Source organism: Glandiceps talaboti, chromosome 13 (assembly GCF_964340395.1).
Source record: "Glandiceps talaboti chromosome 13, keGlaTala1.1, whole genome shotgun sequence".
NCBI classification, from domain to species: Eukaryota; Metazoa; Hemichordata; class Enteropneusta; family Spengelidae; genus Glandiceps; species Glandiceps talaboti.
In genome coordinates, this window is record NC_135561.1 from 16,550,535 (window position 1) to 16,577,309 (window position 26,775).

A 26,775-nucleotide genomic window follows, 5' to 3' on the forward strand; every position below is an offset into this window, starting at 1 on the left:
ACAGCCATCCTCAACTGGAAACACACCATGACAACAAAGATATACCAGAAAGTCATGACGTTTTGAATCATATCATTCGGCCCCCAACCCTGTTTTTGACAATTAAAAAATGCTCTACTACCCATCACAGCCAGTATCAATCAGACTTTTTCCATATATTATATTCCACCCTAACTTAACCCATATGACCGCCCCATTTATAACTCGTATGTCCGGACATGAACATGATTGGCTTTTCGCTGACCAAGGGGTATGAGACCATATGTGGAAGTGGGGGATAAGCTTATCAAATATGACCGTAGTTCCATGTAAATTAAAACTTATAGTTATGCTTATAGTCGTTACGTTTTCAGTTTATTGTGGTACCCGCTTGATGCTTTCTCTGAAGATGCCGACGGGATCAGTCTAAAATTCAGTTCTGGTGTATAAACTACAATGTATCACACATATCATGACTCTCACTATCCAATCCATCGGCTATACACTGGAGAACACAAGGACTATACTGACTGTTTTCTATCCAGCACGAAATAAATTGAGAATACGTGGAACTTATATGTACATGAACAGTAGCTCCGACAACTCTGACAAGTCTCTATATACCCCACCAGGCCTCTTTGCTGGAGTTCGCGGAGCGTGTGTTGTCAGTGCTAATCTCGTCTAGTTCCTATCACCGTGTTCCTAAACAGTATCGTTACCATTTACACCTCCACTCACTAAACTTGGTTTAGTCATAGAAAATAGAGAGGACCCTCCCTATTGTCTATGGTTTAGTTAGATACCAATTGGCATCTGGACTAGAGCTAATCACGAGTCCATCACAACGTGCATGCATCATTTTCTGATGTCCGCATTTTGGACATTGAAGTAAATGATTTTACATTTCTGAGTCTCATTCTGTATTTTTCCACTGTTCTATATGTGGTAGCTACTACTTTTGGCACAATTAAAAAAAAAGATGTTACGAAGACGAAAAAAAATATAATCGAGATGCACGATAAACATTTTTGGAAAAAAAGTCACATAAATGACTGCAGTATCCATATTTTTAATTGGCATGATTGAAGACTTTAAAAAATGAATGATGATAAAAGTGAGATTTTGCCTCAGTGATGGTTTTTCTATACAAGCGATAACATCACGATACCGGGTACTTCACAAACATTATCTCACTGACTTCAAAACCATAGTGACTAAATCGTTTCGTACAATTAGACGGCATGATGTTTTTTACGTCTCGCACAAGCATATACAATGGTACACTTTACCAAATTGTAATAGACCATGTAAATATTACATTGACCGATGCAGATCTTGCTCGCGCAGGTTGGGTAGATTTATATGCTACGTTATGCCTTAGGCCTAAAAAATAACTGTTTGGTTTCTGTTACCCGACCCACCTAGTTTTTCACTGCCGACCCTTAACTTTTTTTTACGTGTTCTTGAAAAACTAACAAAATCGCAACAATTGTGAAGTCTCACGAGACATAGTGGATGCAGAAACTGACATCAACTTAAAAAGACAATATAAAACTGTTCCTCCAATCTGTAATGGTTGTACATCTAATGGAAAGAAGCCAATAACACAGAGATCATTTGGAAAAAATGGAAAACCAGAATTAGACACTCGCACATTAATAAAAATAAATCTACCTACCCCACCTATTTATTTATTTTGCCTAATCGGAACAACACAATTTTTTTAATAGGCCTATTTCCTAACTCAAGCTTAAATTATTGGACCCTTGTGAACCAAAAATGTGCGAAAATACAACGCCAAAATAGTAACGCTTTGCACGGTTTTCACACTGAGCAATACGATTAGATCATAGACAGTGAAGTTCTCCAGTGTCTCTGGTTAGACCGACAACAATGAAACCGTTAGCGGGATCTCAGAGTCATACTCATTCACATACAATTTTTTATGGCTGTTCACGTTGGTTAGCAACATCTCTGTCTTTGAGTTTGAATGAAATCGCTGCCATTCCCTACAGGAAACTGTTCTATGGAATTACATGCCAGGAGCGCTTTCAATATCATAGAATGTTTTGTTGATCTTTTTTTTTCTTTTTTTCTTTTTTTTTTTTTTTTTTTTGGGGGGGGGGGGGTCGACAACTTTTACCAAGACAACCATTATATTAATCATTATAGTAATTACCTAGCATGGCTAATAGCCATACTGAGGTAGAACTGTAGATTGCTAAAATGTTATGGGTTGCTGGTTGTACACAACCTCAGCATATGCCACTTGACTTTCAGGCATTAATAGGTGGCAGAAATAGTCCGCACCAGGGCCGCTCTGTAGTCCGCATAAAAGGGTGACTAAGCCCAGACAATATTGTCCAGACCAGATTTGGAGGTGTGAACGCATTTAAAGCTGACTCGGTTCTAAATCTTGGTGCATATTCATGAGGTCGACACCTAGAAAATGAACCATGTGTACATTTCTTTTGTCTTTTGTTAGTTAATTTATGCGGGTAAACTGTGTCTTCACTAACATTTTCCACTAAAAGTTTCAAAATTGTCTTGTTTTTTGAAGGACTACTATAATAATATTTCACCGCCCTTGCTTTATTGTCATATCAGGAAAGTAAAGAACTTGACAAAAGCTATTCAAAACAAAGTAATCAAAGTTGCAAAACCAAAATGGTGCCGTGGAGAGTTGTGTCTGGTCATGTTCTGATCATGGAAGTATAACCCACGGTCTGATCTAGTAGCAGTATATCAACGACGAATCTACATTACAAACAAACAAACAAACAAACAACACACACACACACACACACACACACACACACACACACACACACACACACACACACACACACACACGGTGATATTAAAAAGCACGCAACACAAAGGTTGGTTCACATCCCTCGCATCAGTACCGGTACCCATTCTACTGAGTTATAAATATAAATCACATTCTCAGCTACAACATTGAACTTGTATGATACAAAAATCTTCAGAATGTGCGGGCCATATTTTCACTACCGGCATTGGCAGTCACCATCACTGCCTTTAAAAAAAATTAATACAGATAAATGGAAGCAAAAACAATCCTCTTGACGGTAGTTTAGTAGTCAGTTATGAATTATGTAACGTTAAATAACGCTATTCAAATATTTCCCTCTATGCCTCCCATATACCGATAGTAAATCTTCAAACATCCATACAGACATGCGGACTTTGCTCCCTACTAGATACATCCATGTTTTACGTTACTTTCGTATTGCAAATTTAGCTGATGATGTCATGTCAAAGCCACGTGGTCTAAAAACCTGAATCTCCGTACATACATTTCGATATGAAATTATTTATCCGTGATGTTTAGAATTTTGGTCGGTCAATATAGTTTCAATGACCAAGTGTGACCCCCACTGATGTCTAAAGTACTAATATCAGTACCTGACCGGCCATGGCCATGGCCTTGTTTTTGTTTTTGATTTTCTTCAATATTCAAATCTACGTAATGTCTGGTTTGTTAGGCCATAAATTCCAAGCATATTTACCATGATATCACAAATATAGACCAGTTACAGAAAGTAATAAGTGTCAGCAAAATACTGTAATATCGACACTGTTTCACGGATTTTAGGGACGCTGGTGCTTGGATTATTTTACGGTTGACATTACCTAGCCAGTAATATAAGGAGTAGTACATGGGTATTTTATCCCTGGACTCTGTTTATATCGAAATGGAATAAGCTGAAACAGTTCTTCTTTGAGCAGGAAATATGTTGTGATTATGGATATTATATATATACATGTATATAATTGCCAACACATCGGCAACGAGAGTAATGACATTGACTATACGTAATATGTAAAGATGTAGTGTAAAATTGGAATACGGTCGTCAGGAACTAGATTAGGGTAGGGGGAGGCTCAGGAGAAAAATTGTTGTCACGGGAAAAAAACGAATTGGGACGTGCGTGAAAATTCGGATTGTCTGAAAGGGGCCCGGAGTCACGTACAAATATTTTGCTCATGAGTTGAACCAAATTTAACTCCAGGAGCAGACGTTTAACAAGCGTATTTTTAAAAGGGTGACTGGCAGAGAATGTGTGTCTCTTGAAGGGTAGACAATATACTCGCGATAGACTATGGGTTTCAGGCCACTGTGTCAGACGTGGTCTTGGAGGAGTCAGTACAATTCCTCCAAGAGTGGTAAGAGGCCAAGCCTGAAATAGACGGGTTTGCAAGTAGAAGTTTACATGCCTTGTCTGTGGTTTACATTGTGCACGCAAAACATCTCACAAAACCGGCCATAACTAAAGCGGCATATCAGTAAATATGAAAAACGTGATCTTGGTAATTTGGATACCAGTTCTGAAAATATTCTCTGGGAAAATAGGTTAAAATGAACATCGAGATAGCTGCCTATTTCCCATTGTTTATAAATCGTCAAGAGGTTAAGCTATCCACTCAGATGAACCACTCTTTGTCACTTTATAATCTGGCATTATACATGGGATAATTTCCAAAATGTACATGTTTTATCGTTTCATTTTGGACTTTATAGAAGTTGATGACTAAAATTACCTTACCCTCGATGAAAGTTATGAATGCGACTAGGTTTTACCATAGACAGGGTGGAGGGTCTATGGTTTTACCTACTAGAATTAGTTGCGACAAGATTGTAAATGCACATGGGCGAGTTTTGCCAGATTGCTTTATTTCAAGTGATTTGAAAATTGTGAATGGCGGACTTGGCCGTGGTCCATCGAATTGTCGAGTACTACCGTGGTGGCACTAGTCGTTCCTCACTGAAACGGCAAGTGCCACCTTCCGGCGATATTTATTGTCTTTGAACCTTTCTCAACAAATAAATCACACATAACTCCCCAAACGCTTCCATTCTAGAAATCCGGTGCCGACCCTAAACCTTTTTAATAAAGAAGAAAAATCAGTAAAATCGAGAAAATTGTGAGTGAAGTCTTGCCAGAAATGGTCATCAACTTAAAAAAGACAATAAAAAAAACGCGGTTCTTCCAATCTGGAATGCAGAGCAGATGTCTTTGAAATAGAATTATTTAGTTTGGTTTAAAATTTAGTTGAAGTGGGCACAAAACTTGATTTGGTTCTGACTGTTCTGAATTTAGGGACACGAAATCGTCTCCCTGATGGCAGGAGTTCAAAGTGTTGGGACATAATGTGGCCTTTGTCATTTACCATTTTCCCAGCTTTGTTTTGTACACGAGATGTAAACATTTCATTCAAATTAGTCTACTTTTCACTCAATACTTTACTAAACACATTTACAATTTTGTTCAAGACACTCTTGTAGCTAGTCCCTAGACTACCAAACCAGCACAAAAAAGAAAATGTTAAACCGACTCAAAACTCCGATAGAATGTCTGTAATACCTTGGCATTTACAAAATTTTAGGCCCCTCAATTGTTGTAGACAGTAAACTCTAGATTGACATTTCTTGTTAATGAAATCTGTGTTGGCCTTAACATTTGATTTATTATCCAAGACTGTTCCTATATATATATATATATATATATATATATATATATATATATATATATATATATATATATATATATATATATATATATATATATATATATATATATATTTAGTCACCTGTTCAACTTTAACATTGTCAATAAAAAGGTTGGGCACTACTTTAGGGTTCTTCCTAAAGTCGACCTTTCGTCCAAGTAGTTTTCTTTACACCAAGTAACAAACCTATCAACTTCATCGAAATAAGTACGGTCAGAATTTGACAGATCAACTAATGCAGAGTTATCAGAATATTTGATAAGTGGATTTGTATCGGTACCTGTTGAGCAGTCATTTGTGTAAAGTGTAAATAGTTTGTGTGAGAGTATCGTGCTCTGTGAGGCACCCCTAAATGTTGAATGGAAGGCTGAACTTAATTTTTGGTAGCGAACAAACTGGGAAAGGTTGACAAGAAAATCCATTATCCAGAGGATGAGTTTGGGGTTAACGTTTAAATAACTAAGTTTATGAGCCATCATGTTTGGTTGACTTCTGTTAACGACTGATGAAAAATCAATAACCAATAGTCTTACAAATGAACTTGGTTTTTCAAGATGTGTATACGCATCGTGAAGTAATGTGAGAGTTGCATTATCAGTACCTCTATTACTTTAATATGTAAATTGGTATGGGTCAAGGTGTGAATGTTTTTGTGGGTTTTGACAAAGTAAAATACGCTCGAAGCATTTCATCACAATGGAAGTCAGTGCTACAGGACGATGCCTTGGAAGTTTTTAGGGACCGGACAGATGGTAGATGTTTTCCAAATGGTTGATATCGTATGATCATTGTACGACCAATTGAACAATCTACTGGAAACACTAGCTAACTGCGATGCATAGACATTCAGTAACCTACCACATATGTTATCAGGACCCATAGCTTTCCTTATATTTAGTTTCTTAAAAATAGACAACTCGTTTATCACTGATTTCAAATTAACTCTTCTTTTCTTCTTATTTACTCTCAAGATCTAACCCGATGTTATCTATTTCCTTTCCAAAATCGTGAATATCAAAGCGACAGTACATTACAACTTCGCCTCGCCACCACCCTGTGTTGCTTGGCAAGGTGGTAAATAAAACAAGTTTGCCTTTGGGATTATATTAACTGGGATTGTCGACACTGAATAATCCGGTCAATCATTGCACTGCGCTCATTGTATGTCACGGCGTACAAGTATAAACGACGTTCATACTTCCATGACCATAGTTTCTGCGACCTGTCATTTGTTTGACCATAGACACTCCACCTTTGTGGAGGGTCCATGGTTTGATGGGATGCGTTAATTCTGGCAAACTTGTTTGGCAAATCGATCTGACGCAATATAGCTTGTGACCGTGGCATGCATAGCTTGGGTCAAAATCTATAACACCATTAAAGTATAAATAATGTTTAAACTTCCACGATAACACATACCTTTGAGAAATTATACTGACAGTATAATTACTCCAAGCACAGACTATTCTCGTGTCAAACCCCGACACGAACTTGTTTTTCCTTGAAGAGTATATCTCGTGAGACCTATGGAAATTATCAAAATCTATATTTTAGTTGAAAAGAGCAAGAATGAAAAGAGGGGAAATTTAAGGGACATCATTTCTATATACACGTGTATTGTGCAAAGAACCCGATATCTTTGACCGCGTTGCCGTCAACCGAGCAATGGTAATATATATATATATATATATATATATATATATATATATATATATATATATATATATATATATATATATATATATATATATATATATATATATATAAGAGGTAAGTCATAAACTGAAGGAAAAGTGCTCAATACTGAGAAGTAGAGCTGTATTTACACAAAGTACACAAGTTATGGTACGGAGGCCGTTACGATCTTCAGACGACTAAATAACGGAAATTCAAGTGATAGAATTCGAACTCACAGAAGAACTGGTACCCGGATGTGATGCGCGTTGTTGAGTGACATGGTGGAATGATAGAATGTATTTGTTTTCGTGGACGATTTAGTGGACGATCTAGTGGAATTAGTCTCTAAAAAAAAACCATGAATCATGGTCTGAGTACTTCACAAATGTATTCAATGCTCAAGTCCAAAGTGATGAAAGTTTCTCGATTTCCATGATCTTATCAGATCCACCTTGATAGACATAAATTCAGGCATTAATGGTGAGATTAATATCCGACTGTAGTCTTTTGGACAAGGTAATTACTTTGATAGTCTAGTTCCTATACTGTATCATTACCATTTATACCTCCACTCACAGTATAGTCAGAGTCGTTACTCTAGAAGTCTTGAAATGCATGAGATGCAATTTAAAATTCATTTAAAGCCACCCACACAGTCATTAACATCATGTCTTTGTTAATAAATCACAAAACTCTAACCAATAACACAGTCCCTCATAAAGTTAGTGTTTATTGGGACAGTAATGTTCAAATGTGGTATATTTGTCAGCTCATGATGCTACTTATATACTGTTTACATCACCAAAACATTTAGGTTTCACTGATTGGGTGAACAACTTTTTGTGCTATTTGAGGGGCTTTTGGCTAGACGTGGTTTAGTTAGAAACCATATTGGCATCCAGACTATTACTTTGAAGGAGATCATTGAAGAACAATAAAAATAAAACTCAAGGTGTGGATATGGGATCAGTGTGGCATTCTACATAGACATTCTCCAACAATTCTTGTAGACATGTTATGTAACCATTTTTTCTTCACGAAAGGCATGTTCTCACAGGAATCAATGGGGTAGGGGTTTCTAACATTGTCTTTTGAAAGTAAATTACATGTATGTCAAAACTAAAATTATTGTATTTACTAAGAGATGAAATTCTTAAGAAAATTGAAAAGTGGTTATTGGTGGTCATAAACTCGACGTTGTTCGCTTTTTATGAATATCTAGGCGTGATTATGTCAAGCAGTGGTCTATGGTATTTAGCGCTTGCAGCTCAAGCGAGTAAAGCAATGATTGCGGTCATGAGTCAACTTGCAAAACTTGGGGACCTCCTAGTCAAAACTAAATTTAAAAGTTTTTGACTGTAAACTATTACCGATATTAAATTATACAGTGGAGATTTTGGGTTTTAATAGGTCTACTGAAACTGAACGTGTTCAAAGTAAATTTCAGTGTTATATTTTGAGTCGTATGTAAACATATATGTAGTCTTTGAGTATGGGAGCTACAAAAATGCTTGACAAGTGTTCATTACGGGAAGTAGGCTGAAATGTTTTGGGATTGCTGAACGAGAGCTGCAAAACTTTAACCTCAGACCACTTCTCCTCAGCCCTGGTTCAAGTTCTTAGGTCATAGTGGTGTAAACTACATCTCAGACCACAATGTAGTGACCTGAGACTACATGTACATGTAGGCCCTACCTACTGGTATATTATGTAACTGCACTTGACGCCAGTGTGATTTCTAACTAAACTGTGTTATTGAAAGAACCGATGTGACGTCATCTGTTTTCTTTGTACCTGACACAATCCCAGCTGCTGTATTTTGGGCATGTTCAAGAGGGACAATGTTTTTAGCTGGCAGCCAATACAGAAGGGCCATTCAGTAGTCAGGTATCGATGATATAAGTGCATGACCAAGGTTCTGACAAACTCCGTTTGTAAGATACTGGCGTATGCGACCATAGACAGTGGAGGGGCCCCCTCCACTGTCAATGATGCGACCTATTGTTCGGGGGTGAAAAAGAACTGATCTACATGTCAACGAGATGTGCTTCTTGAGGTTATAACGGTCATCAATTGTTACACAAATGGTACATGCTGAATCCACTAACTGCACAGAAGACGATCCCATGTTGATGTGGTTCATGAGACGAGGAAGCCTGTTGAACTGAGACGTGATAAGGAGGACCTCGGTTTTGCCATCATTAAACTAGCTTATTTTGGGTCGTTTAATATCATGTGCAACAGTTTCCATCTTAGTTACTGTAGTTGACGTATGTGATTGGGGAAATATATTGGTAAATCTGGTTGTCGTCTGCATGTTGTTGCATATTGAGATTTTGATGTCGGATTAGCTTTCCAAGTGGTGATGTGTATAGACAGCATACGCGTGTAAGAGTGGACCAAGCACAGGGTTTTGTGACACTCCACACTGCAAATGTTTGGTTTCTGATATGCCTTGTACAGAAATGGACTGTTGTATATCTTTGAGGTATAAAGACTCTAGTCGAATGCCTGTAATACCGAGCTCGGAATAAACTTGAAATTATGCTGGAGTCAGAATTTACGGGGGGGGGGGGGGGCATGAACAAAATTGAGGTTCAAAGGGAGGGGGGCATGACAATTGTGATGGTCTGAAAGGGCCCCCGAATATTCTGCTCATGATTTGAACCAAAATTAAACCTCAGGAGCAGTTGTTTACCAAGTAAATTTACATTTGTATAAGTGTATGCCTCTCTCTCTCTCTCTCTCTCTCTCTCTCTCTCTCTCTCTCTCTCTCTCTCTCTCTCTCTCTCTCTCTCTCGTCGCCGTATGTCTCCTTCTCTCTTGCTCTATCTCTCTGTGTGGAGACTTTGTTGAACATTCAAACCACAGGAGCAATCGTTTACCTTGTACTTTGCAAAATTGTTCACTTCATTTACCTACCACACATTTAATTATTAGGCAGCCAATGGCCAAACGAATGTGTGTGTCTGCCAAAATATCTATGTATTAGTTAAAGCGTAGGTAATACAGTTGTAAAATAATTTAATGAGAGTACAATTTGGGTATTGAAGACAATTTTCAAGTACTTTATGGCTTCCAATAATGTGTATGGTTTGAAATATTATGCCGCTAAATGGCCTCCTACATGTCCTTATTTTTCAAACAATTGCCTACTGTGGGAGGGGGATACACCCTCCCCACTAGTTATCGAAGGGGGGTGCCGTTTCTGTCAAGACATAGGATTCAAAAAGAAAACTCTGCTGGTTAAGTTTTTCCAAGTACAGGTTACAGCCCAATGAGCCCACATCCATTTGTAAAGAAATCTCTATGTCTGATATGTATGGACACTGAAGTTGATTTCCACTGTTAGCTTACAGTGTGTCATATAGTGTACCATACTGTACTTCTCTGACGTGTATGGGGAGGGGGTAATGTATAATTGCATATTAAAATATGTGCAGCCGGGGGGGGGGGGGTATGGACGTCGCCATCTTTCAAGCGCTAAATTACCTGTTAATCGAGATTTGTTTCAAAACATTAGCATGGTTGATAATATATGTGAAAGGGGTAAACTAAGAATGGTTTCTGGGATCGCCTAAGTCAACACGACATATATTGTGGATGGTCTGAGATATTCGATTACGATTCACATCGTCCGATTTCCAATTGTCCCAATATCCATATTAACATTCTTTATCGTTTCAAAATCACAAAAATGCATATGTCGTGGTGGGGTGAGTACCGACTCTAGTTTGGTCTCCGCTCTCTCTCTCTCTCTCTCTCTCTCTCTCTCTCTCTCTCTCTCTCTCTCTCTCTCTCTCTCTCTCTCTCTCTCTCTCTCTCTCTCTCTCTCTCGTCTCCCCCTCTCTCTCGTCTCCGTATCGAAACTTATTCAGTCATAAAATCATCAGGTTTCTGACAATTTCCAATACCTGTTACAAGAAAGACTGCAGCACAAGAACATTTGGTTAGCTACATGTATTACATCTGATGCCTTATACGTGACACGCACGATAATTGTCCAGTTTGCACCAGAGGGTGTGCCTCGCCTTCTGTACATGTGCCGTACGTCTGGCTTGTCTGTCAGTGTCACATTTTGCTTCCCCTCTTCAGTTTTCTCAGATGTTTTAAGAATTTAAACATAGTCAGTGTCTGATCGACAAAAATTCTTTCCACTGAAGTTTAGAAAACATTTAGTGCAACTCTACGTAAACGTCATGTTGATGCATCATACATCATCATGAGACGTCACATTGACCTCACACTTCGCTTCGCGCTTCCTTCAACGTCCGGTCGTTATGAAACTAGTTCGAAGGCTTTCGCTAGCGATAGCGTGGCCAGTCTTGTTTTACTGCGTAATCGTCTAATGTTTTCCAAATAATTATGAATTAATTTATCTTTTTGTTTACACTTTGGGTATTTTACTTGCTATTAGAACTCCCGGGCAACTCATATTTAATTTTCCAACCTTAGAATTTGTTCAATGATCGTCAGGTTTGAGTACTTTCCTAAGCCGGTCCCACAACTGTTATACTTATAAGTTATAGCTGGGCGTTGTGACCGGTAACCGGCTATTATCTACATCACTGCCTACTAGGTACGTCAAAAACACACCGTTCGCACATGTGAGCCTGATTTTAGGCAAAATATCGGGCTATTAGAGTGCATACAGGCCCTTTTGTTCGCTTGTATTGTTTGCATTTGGTATTTGGCATTTCGCACGTTGTTTATTTGCACCATTCACAGTGTCTTATCATGCTTTGTGTAACTTGTAAGCCTAATCGACAACTGGGCCAACGGTTTTTACTAGACAAATTTGAAACAAATTTTGCGTCAGTTTGATGGTAAACCTGCGATATTGACTACCAAACTTAGTTAACCCCAGTTATTTTTACTCATGTTGCATCACCATATATTTAGAAAGAGTATATATGAAATATGAGAGCCATGTGAAACTTCTTCAGTGCAAAATGGGATGAAGATATGAGGGCAAAGTCAGTGCTCCTTATAGTCTCGCTGCCAGACTCGAGACTATCGTCCCTAATCTGTTTACCGAGCGGCGCAGCCGCGAGAAGAGCGGGACCAGTCCCCCTCTATTCTCGCGGCTGCGCCGCTCGGTAAACAGATTAGGGACGATAGTCTCGAGTCTGGCAGCGAGACTATGCTCCTTACAGCAGTTTGTTTTTCCCGCATATGCATACATTACCCATAATCCTTTTAAGTATTCTGCAGATATCTGGATATCTGTGCAATGTGCACTCATGACTCATGAAAATCTGGAATGCACTGATCGAAGCCAATTGTACAGTTATACTATAAAAACAGGAGTTATGAGTATACCACATTGAAATAAAACAAGAGAATAAGAGATGAGGGCCCTCAGAATCGTCACGTAGAGTGATATAACAGTTACATGGATGCCGGGCATGTACCCATAGGTACGGGCCCGGGGGGGGGGGGGTTCTGCATGCCGAACGTCATTAAGTATTTCCTTTACTTTGGTGCTCATGATCGTAATTTGGATGATGCCCAAGATATTTGAGGCGTGAATACCTCTTCTAAAGGCTTGTTTATTACTGTGAAGATCACACCCTAACACTTAATTGTTCTATAAACGACACATGGACAAGAATACTATTCCCATAGAGGTTAGTCTAGTTAATTCCTGATGGACCGTATTTCGTTCAGCGTTACGTTGTACATAACACGGTCAGTCAGAAACTATAGACGACATGGACGACATGGATGCCATATAATATTCCCAATAGTCACTCAATTTTACTTAGCTAGAAATAATGTCCACAGACTCAAATCTGTCAGCACGTCTCTACTGTGAGTTTGTTGACGCTATTGGCCGGTCAGGTTTGTTAAGAAGCTCCATACACTAGCAATATTTGTGGCCCAATTTTAAACTATTATTGGAAACGATTGTCATGTCATCTAAATCTGTATTACTATGCATCAAACGCGTAGAAATGTGAAACACGTTTAGTGGTGGCGGTATGTAGTGCATAATGAAAAGGCGTACTACGAACATTTATTTCAAAATGAGCCCTGTGATATTACAATCTACGTACGTCCTAACCATGTAGTTCATATCATAAGCCTGCTTATATACATACATATGAATCGAATACACTAGCTACACGTATAGCGTTTATGTACGTATTGATTGCAAGCACGGTAGATTTGAATATTCATTTGTTTACTGCCCAGTTATGGGGGTGAACTCATGAATATATTCTGAACTAAATGCAAATGTATTCAAATCACTTCCGACTCGCAATCTGAACTATTTTTCAGATCGAGTATAATCCGATTAGACAGGCGCTAATGGGAAAGTACAGAAACGTCCACCTCATCAGCATAAAAGTACAGAATTGAACTCAATCTGAACTATAGTACGGAAAATGTCGTAAACTGTACTATTTTTTCTACTAGTGTTATATTCTGTCCTATCAGCGTTTACAAAATATTCTTAATCCTTTCTATTTAGTGCCAGATTAAGAAGAATTACAAACTACTAGACAACATTGTAACAATATCGAACAAACACCCTTATATAGTTTGCTCCAAGCGCTTAATTTTCAATTTCTATGGACTTTGATATTAAATTTCTCTTTAGTAAATTAATGGCTTATCATCCACATGATGGCAGAGCTCATCGATCGTTCGTTTTTCATTATACAAATCCGCTTTCATAATTCATCACTGGGTTCAACGATTTCTGTAAATAGTTTCAATTAACGAGTTTGTATCTTTAATATCATATCTCACATTTCATGACGACAAACTATAACCAAGGACCATAACGCCTTATATTTGAAGGGTTAAGTGCCATAAGGACCTAACTCCAATGTTGGTGGTTTTTTTTTTAAATTTTAAACAATGTTAATTTTGTTCATGTGTAATTTCTGATCAAACTGCAATCTGAAGGATACATAGGTAAACAAGGTAATTACAGTTGGCTCAGAGTCACAAGAAAAGAGGGCCTGGTGAAAAAAATTATCAGTTTTTGTTATTTTCTAAAAATTACATTTTCTTAAAAGCCTCAATCATAATATTTTCATATTTTGCTGTCCCTTCTCTTATCTCACCAAAACTTACAAGGCCGAAGATTAATAGTATGGGAAAAATTGCGATTTAAACTTGACCTAGGGTAATAAGGAACCAGTGCCGAAAATACGTTTTTGGCCTTTCGGTGAAAATGGCATTTTGGAGTTAGGACCCTATGGCACTAACCCCTTCACAGAATATTTTACTGACAATAGTATACTATTTTAATAGTAATTTTCTTTTCTTTGGTTTCATCTCATGTTATGTAACGTTGGGTGTAGGCCTATAGCAAAGATACACTCATTGTAAAGGATAAACACAGGAAATGGCTAATGATCAATGTGTTTGGAATTTAAAAACATAAAACATGGGAAAGTCTCATAAAACGTGCATGCCTTTGCTAACTGTGATTAGCCTGATAAGTTTGTTGTACTGGACACAGCTTCTAGACGTGAGAAATTATAACATATGACACATAATACATATACAAGCTGCAATTTGAAAATAGAAGGATTTGCTATTACTTCTAGAGAGTGAAATATAGACTGTTGATGACCTTTGAGAGGTCACATTGAACAGAAAAGACCGAACTTTAATAGTACTGTATTACTATTAAAGTGGTCATTATAACCCAAGTTACGAAAGAAATAATCATAGAGCTATGCCCTCTCTTCTATTCGTGTCCTGCCTAAGAATAGCAAACATGTTACATTTTATGAATAATACGTAAATGTTGAATAACATTCACGATAAGACAGGACAGCTGATAATTGATGTACACATACTGTGTGATACAAAAAAACAAACATTCGTAATTGAATGCATGTTCTTGTGCTATGCAGATTTCGATCACTTGGATCGCGGTTAAAAGTTAGTTGTCTCTAAATATACATTGTCTGCACGTGCAGCTACTGTTTGCCTTTGAATAGTCAGTAAATTCTGATATTGCCCTCAGTAATTGTTTAAATAAAGCACTGTCTTAGAGGTAATTATTGTGCGCGCGCAGAAAATATTGATACCATGTAAATAAAAGGTACAGGAACCATTGAGCTATTGTTCTGCTGAAAGTAAATTGCTTCCAGGCCTACATCCTGGCCATTGCTGTGTGACATATACACCTGAATCGTTTGATTAGAATTGATCTCAAGTGAAACTAAAAATAGATCACACACTTGTGACATTATCCCTACCAGTATGTACCAGTATGAGTTTAATTGCCAGGAAGTAAAACCAGCAAATTTATAGACGTTATTAGCAATCACAAGACAGTCACCATTAATGGTACTTCAAAAGGATATAGATAAAATGACAATCTTATATCGACTGTCAACCGTCAGTGAACTTATCACCGATTGATACCAGCTACACGTACACATCCTTATCTACATATTAGGAACTCATAAAGAAACAACATTTCATGGATACATTCCATAGTCTATGACATACCCATACTTCTGGTTTTTCAGCTTTCTTCGAAGATCAAATGATCCCGTTACTCCCCATGTGTAGAACTACTAGATGTAAGAACCTCCAGCGTCCAAATATTGTATCCAGAACTTTTGAAGTTGACTGATAGATTATATGACAAGTTCATTTCTTTTCTAATCAATAGCAACATCAATTATATACCTGCCTCCGACGATGTATTTCCAGTAACTGGCAGCGATTTAGAATGACTGCTGTGGGTACACATTTCCCCTTGCATGACGTTGGATACTAATGTCTCATTCCAAGGTTAATTGCTAAGTTTATGTTTAATCCCAAGTACATTGAAAGTAATCTTTTATAGTCCTCCAACCAAACATTTCCTATTACGAAAACAATAACATTTAACAAAGATGCATGTCACCTTAATTGGTACTATTGGCAGGATAAATGTACACTGTAGAAACAACTACGCAATGTGTGTAACCCGGCTTGACTTGTGAAGCAGGTGCATTTGAATAAATAAGTGGAAATATATCTTAGAATCTGGAATTAAAACGCCCTGATAAGTTAAAACGTGGATATTTCGGGTTTGTTTCTTGGTGTTGCTAGATTGTCTTCATTTCCAAAAAAGTTAGTAGCTATTGCTGTGGCAGTAGTAGCTAAAACTAAGTGCAACCTCCAACACTCAACATTAATATAACTAACCCTCGAAAAGGAAACGTCTCCCAAACAGGTCACCTCTCCAAAACCCGACATGAAACTCCTTCCAAACATTGCTGTCAAGTCCTTTTTCAAACATCTAAGAAAAGTACTTTTCAACATTCAGTTGTTTAACGATTTGAAATAACACACCTTCCAAGCTTAGCCTAAGTTTCTAAAAACTCATTTATTCATTAACTGCTGAAAGAAATGTTATGAATTATTAAATCTAATAATACCGTCTATATGATGTAGTTTCATTCGAATACAATACATCGATTTGAGATTAATTGGGGAATGGAAAAACGCCAGAAGAAAACTGATAACGACCGTCACGGGAATAATGTGTATTTTGTTGATGACAATGGGTATTAATTTATACATAGCATTTGTATGATATATGAAAAGGGTTTATAATCCAATAGTCGTTTTAATTTCAATATTATTAACACTTATTCATTGTTCTGACATAAAGCCAGACGTGAACTTAGATGCAGCATTCTAATATCATCATACAACAGAATAAAAAAAATAATCGCAATTACTGCAATAAGAACAGTGGTGTTAAAAGTTATTATCAGTCAATGATTAACTGAAGTCTCACTACATACAATTTCAAACTAATTTCCGGAATCTTAATTGAAGATTATCCCTTGTGCAATATTGCATCCACCTGTACCTTACTTTACAAAGTATTCCCCAAACATGGAGATACATTGTAAGAAGTATTTTGAAGGTTTTTCTATCACAACTAATCTTCCGTTGCTAGGCGATATAGCTTGATAAACATTCTCATCTGTTTTCTTTGTATAAAGACAACCACCAGGCCATATTAAATATTAATAAGTTAATTTTAAAAGATTCATTAATCGGAGGATTTATGAATGAATGTACAATAGAAATGTCAGATACTTTTCTATCTGTGTCGATATTAAAACATGCTATTTAGGCTGTTTGCCCCACAGTCTAGCTAGACAACTTATTTAGTTTTAGAATGTTAAACTTTAACAAACAAGACTTCGGGTTCCAAGGTATGAAGAGCTTCATATATTGTGAATCATAACTGACTGCTATGTCATTATTTCATAAGAATTCCACGTCGTATTCCCTATATATATATATATATATATATATATATATATATATATATATATATATATATATATATATATATATATATATATATATATATATATATATGTATGTGTGCGTGTGTGTGTGTGTGTGTGTCTATGACTTAACATTGACTTGACTGTATGTTTTCAACCGCCACTGATATAACAAAACCGTTGATTCCAAGCCCAAGCATGTAGACATCAATCATTTTACGCAGTTGGTAACACATCCACAGCTTTCACATCAAAAACCCATTTTCTAAAAGACATACCTTGTCCTTTAATAGGCTTTTACTCCAACCAGCATTTCATTTTAGGATGAGAGTGGGAGATTTAATATCACTCAGTAAAGTGGTGAATTAACTTCGAGTAATAACCTGTTGCCTTAGATACAAGTAAATTGCCATTCAGAATTCAACACCGTGAACGTATGTGTTGCTTACTGTAAGTGACTAGAGTAGTTCCATCTATGTCACTTACACGAGTAGAATTCAAGCACGGATATCAAGAAGCACAAACAACAATAACAGACAACATCTACCTCTATATTACATGCAAATTCTTACCAATAATGGATAATCTAATACCTTCCCATTTTCCTGTAGAACCGTAAAGTTAGCTTTCCAGATTCGTGAATCTAAATCCCAAAACATCAAACTGTCCTTTGTTGTGTTTGTACTCAAAATGTTTGAAAATTGAACACAATTCCCTATGATTTCGATTCGACTATATACACGGTTGTATAATTTGGAAAAAAAAATTACACGTGTAATATATACTCTATGTATTTCTTACCTTAATTGTAGGCTGCACACCGTTGTCTGATCAAGGACAAGACTGCGAATAGTCTCATATAACAAACCATGTAGACATCTAATTTGCATATCATGAACATTATATGGACGTAAAATTTAGTTCACGTCATCAATATGCTTATGTGTTAATCGGATGTTTTAATAACTCCCACGAGTAAGAATCAAGGACACCCATATGCATATTACGGTGCATGGACGATGTTAAAAGATGACCCTTGTTTATATCGTTCATATATCAGACACATTTCTTGAGAAATATGCGTCATGCATGTTCTGGGAAAGTCAATGGTTTGTTTTTGCGGGGTAATCATTCATTAGGAGGTTAAACAGTGGGATAGAATTTCCAAGAAGCATATATGATATAATTATTTTAGATTAATTATGTTTATAGCATACTTTCAAATTAATTTATTGCCATCATATCCAAGGTCGCCGTGACGTTTTCTCACATTATGACTTCCTCACATTGTGACTTCCTCGTACGCTTGGACGATCAGACTACTTTTGATAGATATTCAAATTACGGTAAATCAATATCAGCAATCACAAAAGGCCTTCCGTTAATTTTTTCCCCATCGTATTATATTTTCTATATTGTGATGTCACAAACAAGTCATAAATATATAGAACCAGATACATGTATATAAATTATGAAAATTAGATTATTTTAAACACTTGTATGTTAACCTAAAGACATGAAAATGCTAATTAGTAAAAATACTGCGAGGGTTTTATTTGGCAAACGAAGATTATTGATGTTTGAATGTTGGGGCATGGTATGATTAAGTATGTTTATTAACATTCAGATATATTTGCCTATGGAATTAGGAAACAATAAAAGTTGTATACTGACATTGCTAGCACAATTAATAGCTCATCTGGGAGTTTCTGGCGGCTCTTTTGTTGTATTAAATTAAGTTATCGAATCGTTTTTTGTCTTATGTCAAAATACCAGGTCTGGGTTTTCCAAAATATTTTATTGATATACCTGATTTATTAATATACGTTTAAGCTGTGGAGACTAATACATATATGAAGATTAACCCATAAAATTCATATTATTCCCTTAACTGCGTAGAATCAAATATATCACACATAATTAAGCAACGATAATTGACGGGATTTAAACATATATGTCTTAAATTAGCTTATTTTACTATTTCTCGAATAATTTATCATTTTACTGGGTAAATAAAAAATAAAAATGTACAGATAAATAATCCCTTACAGCATACACATATTAGAGTTTGTGACGCATGTGTGTTACTTTCCCTATTGTATTATACAGCATTAAGTAAAAAACTAATAAAGTAAAACTAGTTAAATGAGACATAAACAATCTACTGATATAAACACCATGATGAATGTTCCTCAATAAAGAGCTTAGCTATTTCTCGGTTTTAATGAGAAACTATATGGCGCTTAGATTAATAGTGTAATATTCGATGCAAAAAAAAAACACATTCATATAATCAATTTCTCTTTATTTAAAATGATAGTTATTTTACGTTTTAATTACTCTAGGTACATAAAAATGATTACACAGATGCATCAAGCGTTCCCTTGATGGAATGTGTAATTTCATTACACCATATTAATAATGATGGCAGTCGATATGCGAAGTGTGTAATTGTGAATTTAAGTTATTCACAATACGACCCACTAAAAAAATGTGTGGTTCAAATTTTAGAATAGGTAGGGTAGGTAGATTTTTTATTTTATGTTTTCCCTGTGTGAGTGTCTAGTTCACGTGTTCCATTGTTTTCCAAATGGTCTCTGTGTTGTTTAGTTCTTCCTATCAGATGTACAGCCATTACAGATCGCGATGGGAAGAACAGTTTTATTTTATCTTTTTGCACATGTAAGTTGGTGTCAGTTTCCGCATCCACTATTTCTCGTGAGACTTCAAAGTTTTTGCGATGTTATTATTTTTTTCTCGAGTACGTAAAAAAAAAGGTTTAGGGTTGGCAGTGAAAAGCTAGGTGGGGTTGGGTAACCGGAACCAAACAATTATTTTATTTTACGCCTAATCACAATAGGACCCTTTTTCAGTTTTACACTTTTTGCTAACATAATATACGATACTTTGATTTTTTTGCTGTTTCCTCAATAAAAAAATATTTTTCAGTGAAATCAAGAACAATATTGAGGTCACCGTACACATTTTTGAAAAAAAGAAGAAGTCAAAATTGTATTAAAATGTAGCCATTTTAGAATCCAGTATGGCCGCTGAATACATATTGTATTAACGATATGGAAAAAAATGACTGCATTGATGATTTCCTTGAAAACAAGATGAATGACACTCGAGGTTCTTTTAGTTTACTAGTTCAAAAGGACAACGACCATTAAGGAAAATAATGCTTCATATGTTAAATGGTTGGAGTACGTCAGATTGAGTGATTTATTTATTTCAAGCTGACGCATATCAAAATATGTTACTAATCCGCTCAGTAACCACTTTTAACACACATACATACACATAATAGGGTACAGAATCCGATCATATGGCACTCATTTAAAACAAAAATCACGATAGTCCTATTTAAAACATAATTATGTAAAGGCTTTTGACACATTTGTTGTAATGACACCATGGTTGTCGCGATGAGCCAATTATGTTGGAAGCTGAGAAGTTCAAAGGTCACCTCGAAGAAGCTCTTCCAGAAGACACTGACTGATGCCAGCCTAGAAGAAACTCTCCCAGAAGACACTGACTGATGCCAGCCTAGAAGAAACTCTCCCAGAAGACGCTGACTGATGCCAGCCTAGAAGAAGCTCTCCCAGAAGATACTGACTGGTGCAGCTGAGAAGAAGAAGCTCTCGAAGAAGATACTCGCCTAGAAGACGCTGTGTAAAGAAAACTAGTAGACAAGCTTTGCATAGACTGGTGAGTGAACTCCAAGAATCTTGGTGAGTACTGAATTTCTACAAACTCTACTCCCCGGGGACAAGATGTCACTCTCATATATGAAGGGACTGAGAACCAGATACAGAAACTTACTTGGGAAGGAAACAGATAAAGCAGATGCCCTTCTGAAGCGATATGTGCCCGATGATGAATTAAAGGGGACACTATGGAAAGTCAATGCAGTAACTATGAAAATAAAAGATTACTTAGAGAAATTTGAAGAAACAAATGAAAAATTGTCACTACTTATTGAAGATAAGGGATCTGAAGAGGAAAAAGGGGGTTTTGAAGAAGAAGAAGAAACTAGAACTAGTGTAATGATAGCAGAAATATCAGAATGTTTGGGTGAATTGTCGGCATTTGAAAGACAGTTACAAGAAAGAAAGGAAGAATGCCAGCCAGGTATCACTAAACAATTGCAATCTATGTTTGAACTTCAAACTCAAATGCAGACACAAACTAAACTACTTCTTGAAGCTCAGCAACAAGCAAATTTGTCACCACACCATACAAGTCAACATTCTCCCAGTAGTAATTCAGCAAACGTGAAACTTCCCAAACTCGAAATAACGTCATTTAATGGGGATATACTAAAATGGATTGAATTTTGGGACTCCTTTGCATCAGCTGTACATTACAATACTAGCCTTTCACCGATTGATAAGTTCAACTACCTGAGAAGTAAACTCACCGGTGAAGCATTGAACTCATTGTCTGGATTAACTCTTTCGAATGAAAACTACGAGATAGCGGTCACTATTCTTAAAGAAAGATTTGGGGATGAACAAACAGTAATTAATACTCATTATACAAGCTTAATGGATCTATCTCCATCTCCGAACCAGTTGACTAGATTACGTTCCTTACATGATGCACTAGAGAGACACTTGAGAAGTTTAGAAGCCCTTGGTCAAAACGTAAATCAGGAAATTTTCATTTCAATGATTACATCAAAACTACCCAAGGAAGTACTTTTACAGTTAGAGATGCAGAAAGGTGCAGATAGTAGGTGGACAGTAATGAAGTTAAGAAAACTGTTTGAGTTGTACATTACAGCCCGAGAATCCGCTGAACGCCAGTCAACTGCTGCAGCTACCCCTGGTACGTATGAAAGAAAGTCAACGAATGTAACACATTATGGTACCAAACCGTACAGCAGACATTTGAGAACTTCAACTGAAGCATTGGTAGTTGGTGCAGAACAAGAATCAAGGTATAAGCAAGCTCCTAAGAAGGTATGTCGATTCTGTAATAAAGCTCACTGGAGCGATGAGTGTCAAGAATACCCCACGGTAGAAGATAGAAAGGAGAAAATAAAGGGAAGTTGTTATATTTGCCTGAAGAAAGGACATATGATCAGAGACTGTAGAGTAGATAAAGCCTGTAGACATTGTCATCAAAGAAGAAATCATCATCGAAGTCTATGCCCATTAAGATTTTCAACAGGTAAAAGAGAATCATCTCGTCTCATAGCAGAACCGACTTTGGATGATGGCGAACCTAGACAAGAAAGGGCACTGATGGCAGCAGGAGAAGTGGTCTTGATGCAGACAGCAACGGCACGTATCAGAAAACCAAATTCTCCACGAGACTCTAAGAACGTTAGATTACTGTTAGATACTGGTAGTCACAGATCTTATATCACAGAAACTTTGGCAAGACAGTTAAATTTAAAGCCAGATAGAATTGAAGAAATACCCATAGTTACATTTGGTAGTGACAAGGCGAAGATAGTGAAGACCTCACTTACTAAACTACAACTTAAACTAAGAGATGGAACATTTCTAACTATGACTGTTAATATAGTACCCAAGATAACGGGAACAATACACAGAATGCCATTAAGTATTGAGACGTGTACAAACTGGGGTTTCCTTTGGAGAGGTATCCCTCTAGCCGATGATATACCTACAAAGGTTGAGACGTCAACTATAGAGCTACTGATAGGGAATGACTATTATCTAGATTTGATTCTTCCAGAGAAGATAAAGGTTCATGCTGGTCTACATCTCCTTGGATCAAGACTTGGTTGGCTATTGGCTGGTCGAACAAGTGGTGAAGCAAGCAACTCAAGTGAGCCTAGCATGCTGATTCTACCCATGGGCAACACGCAATGAATACTGGATTCCACACGGACGCTCTGAGGTAAGAAGAATCCTTCAAAAGTGCATGGTTTGTAATAAAGCTGAAGGTGGACCATTTAAGATGCCAGCAATGCCTCCTTGGCCAAGAACTAGAGTTTCACAGTCAACACCATTTACTTACACGGGACTTGACTACCTTGGGCCAATGTATATCAAGGACAACACAGAAATATGTAAAGTGTGGATATGTCTGTTTACTTGTTTGGCAGTCAGAGCAATTCACATGGAAATAATTAGAGACTTGTCGACTGACCAATTCCTTTTATGTCTACGAAGATTTATTGCAAGGTATGGAACACCAAAGGAGGTGACTTCAGACAATGCTCCTCAATTTAAATTGGCGAAGACTACTGCAGACAAACTATGGAGAGATGTGACCGTTGATCCTGATGTCAAAAGTTATGTAGCTGACCAAGGTATCAAATGGAACTTCATAGTAGAACTAGCTCCATGGATGGGTGGTTTCTACGAACGATTAGTTGGATTGGTGAAGAGACCTCTCCGAAAGTCAATTGGAAAGGTATGTTTAACCTATGATCAATTACAGACTATACTGGTAGAAGTTACAGCAGTGGTAAATTCACGACCCCTGGTGTATATAGGAGATGATATAAACTCTGGAATTACTTTGACACCGTCACATTTTCTTACAATGAATCCAAGAATTGGTATTCCTGTAATCGACGATGATGGTGAAGACTATACTTATCATACAACTCCAAGTTCAACAGAGAAGTTACTTCAAATATGGAAAAGAGGACAGCGATATTTGAACCAGTTTTGGAAACTTTGGAAAGAAGATTATTTGTTAAGTTTGAGAGAAAGAACCAGAACTTTATTGACAGAACAAAGAATTCAAGCTCACACCAAAGCAAATGTTGGCGATGTGGTACTTATCAAAGACAATTTACCACGTGGTGCTTGGAAATTGGGAAAAATCACATATCTTATCCCTAGCAGAGATGGTGAGGTGAGGGCAGCAAAAGTAAAGCTACCCTCTCAGAAGATTATCAATCGACCACTGAAGTTGTTATATCCCATCGAGTGTCCTGATGTTCCTGAGCAGAAGACTACAACACAAGAAGATGATCTATTGCAGAAGAAAGATATATTATCTATACCAAGGCCAATGCGTCATGCTGCTATGGAAGCCAGGAAGAAGATGAAGCATTATATTAACTTGGTGGATAATACGGACTAATTTCTACCCGTCTGGGGAGTGTCGCGATGAGCCAATTATGTTAATTCCTAAAGTATGCAAATCAAACTGATTATATATTCAATTACTAAATTACAGCAAATTCATCGCGATCGATTGATTGATTTAGACACTTTCATATTATTTCATATTTGTTATATATTACTGTAACTCGGATAAGACTATTATATATATATTTGGATATTTGAACAGCATCAGTAAACAAAGACACTGAACTCCTAGTAACTGCACATACAGTTTGTGCACACCTTATATTTATATGTTGAGATGTAACTTCAAATAGGGTTTCTCCTTCCTTCATACGATTAAATACACACTTCAGTATAACCCCAGCGTTGTTGTGTAAAGGATGGTTCTAACTGTGAAGTGATGTCTGAATGTGTGTGACCACAATGGTAGAAAAATCTCTTTTCTTCCTTAAATTGTATTATATTATACAGTTGTAGATACCAGTGTCCACTTAGATGTATAGGTTAGTTCAATGGATGATAAAACAATAAATTATTTTACTTTGGGGGTGTTTTTTAAGCCATTTTAGTTTTCACCCTACAAACAATCTTACTTTTAATAGATCTGTTGTGTAACCCTAAATGCAAATATTTCTAAAAGATTGTGAAATTGAGAAATGGAAGAATTTTCGCCACACTAAAATATATAAGTGCATGGCACTAAAATAAAATAGAGTCAACAAAAGAACTATTTTTTTTCTCTTTATACTGGCTTTGTATTCATAGCACTACATACTACTAAATACTGATTTAAATTTGATTGTGCTGTTTGAAACACTTTCGATTTTGGCCAATTTAGTTAGAAAGGGTTGTGGTGGAGTCTGATGTTAACAATCTAGTTTTCTTTATCCTACAATTAACTATTGATATATCCCCTCATTTCATTGATAAAAAGTGATATATGTAATTATAACTGAACTTCCCTTGAACACAACACAAGACACTACGGTTTCAATCTCAACTTTTGCATTTTCATTATATTATCAGCTGAGTCACCTGGGTATCGTAGGTTCATTGTTTGTTCGCCATCAACATTTTCTATAGCTGTGTCAGAAAACGTTTTCTTACAACTAAATTTAATTCTGAATCTAAGAACGGCTTTCTTTATGTTTTATGTTCTAGACGTACTCAATTGGATTCTTTACAAGCCATCTATATCTGTGATATACAAACAATTGCTTGATTTTTAAAATCCTGAGACCTTAAAGGCCACATCTATGATCAATTCATGTAAAGAATAAAGCAGATGGTACTATTCACCATGTATGCAATGCTACTGCTTCAGTGAAAACCAACAAACCAAACTGAACATGACATACTATTAAGGTCATGAGGTCGAGGTATGGTAGTATTCTATCACCATGGAGATCACATTTGATAAAGCGTTTTTAGTTATACCTTTGAATCGATAAGTAGATATGATTATTTTTCATATATTTTCAGTACTTTTGTATGAAGTACGATTTTGGGAATACATGACCTCCTTTGCGCCATATTAAGCAATAAATGAACACAAAATGACAAGTCGCGTGCAAGTTAACTGTTAACAGATGAAAGATACGTGACGTGAGAAAGTTGGGATTTAATGTGATAGGTTGACCAAAAGTAATATAAAATGTAATACCTACGCAAAAATCAATGTTGTCATAGAAAGATTATATCAACACAATAAGCAGCATGCTCGGAGCTCAAAGCATGGCTGCCTCTGTGTCACAGTAAATGTTAGCGCGAATAACGTCTAGCTTCCCTTACACTGTAAATGTAAGTTGTAAAGTAAGTAAATATAAAAATTGTGGGAGTTATCGAATTTGTGACAAAAAGATTTAACTATGGGCTAAACACAACGAAATAAACGTAGCACACATATAACAGTATTGAAAGAAAAATAACAATTAACACAAAATATTGACCAGATGTGATATTTTCTTACATGAAGAATTAATGCGATGTTTATATTATCGATTAACACTGTTTGTAGTTTTCATTAACTATAATTTGAATACGTTTTAATTTTCCATTGGAATCTAAACGACGGCATATTAGGAGTTCGCGAAGTGTGACATACTTCATTTTTGCGTACGTGACGGTTTGACATTTACGACGTTGCCATCCTCATTGATTATTGTTGAATGACAAATGTTCAGTGGAACCAAAACTTGATGTAATTATATACGCTATGATTAATTCTGTAGACAAGTCAGTGCTTT

General features: G+C 36.6%; 3 protein-coding genes across 5 annotated transcripts in view; 2 read left to right on the plus strand and 1 right to left on the minus strand.

Annotated features, from left to right (window-relative positions):
- Nucleotides 1-26,775, minus strand: part of LOC144444650 (prolactin-releasing peptide receptor-like) — a 78,930-nt gene that overhangs the window by 28,766 nt on the left and 23,389 nt on the right. Inside the window, exon 1 of one of the 3 annotated variants that reach the window (XM_078134146.1) lies at nucleotides 18,267-18,311. The exons of the other annotated variants lie outside the window; for them this stretch is intronic. The gene's annotated coding sequence lies outside the window, so the exon portion shown is untranslated. Of the gene's footprint in view, nucleotides 1-18,266; nucleotides 18,312-26,775 lie in introns of those variants that run through there. 3 annotated transcript variants of the gene reach the window in all.
- LOC144444346 (uncharacterized) lies at nucleotides 21,242-23,314 on the plus strand. Its single transcript, XM_078133759.1, has 2 exons — nucleotides 21,242-21,379; nucleotides 21,458-23,314. Exons 1-2 carry the CDS (start codon nucleotides 21,242-21,244, stop codon nucleotides 23,312-23,314), a joined length of 1,995 nt encoding a protein of 664 aa, XP_077989885.1.
- Nucleotides 23,367-24,542, plus strand: LOC144444347 (uncharacterized). Its single transcript, XM_078133760.1, has one exon. The coding sequence runs from the start codon at nucleotides 23,367-23,369 to the stop codon at nucleotides 24,540-24,542; it is 1,176 nt and encodes a 391-aa protein (XP_077989886.1).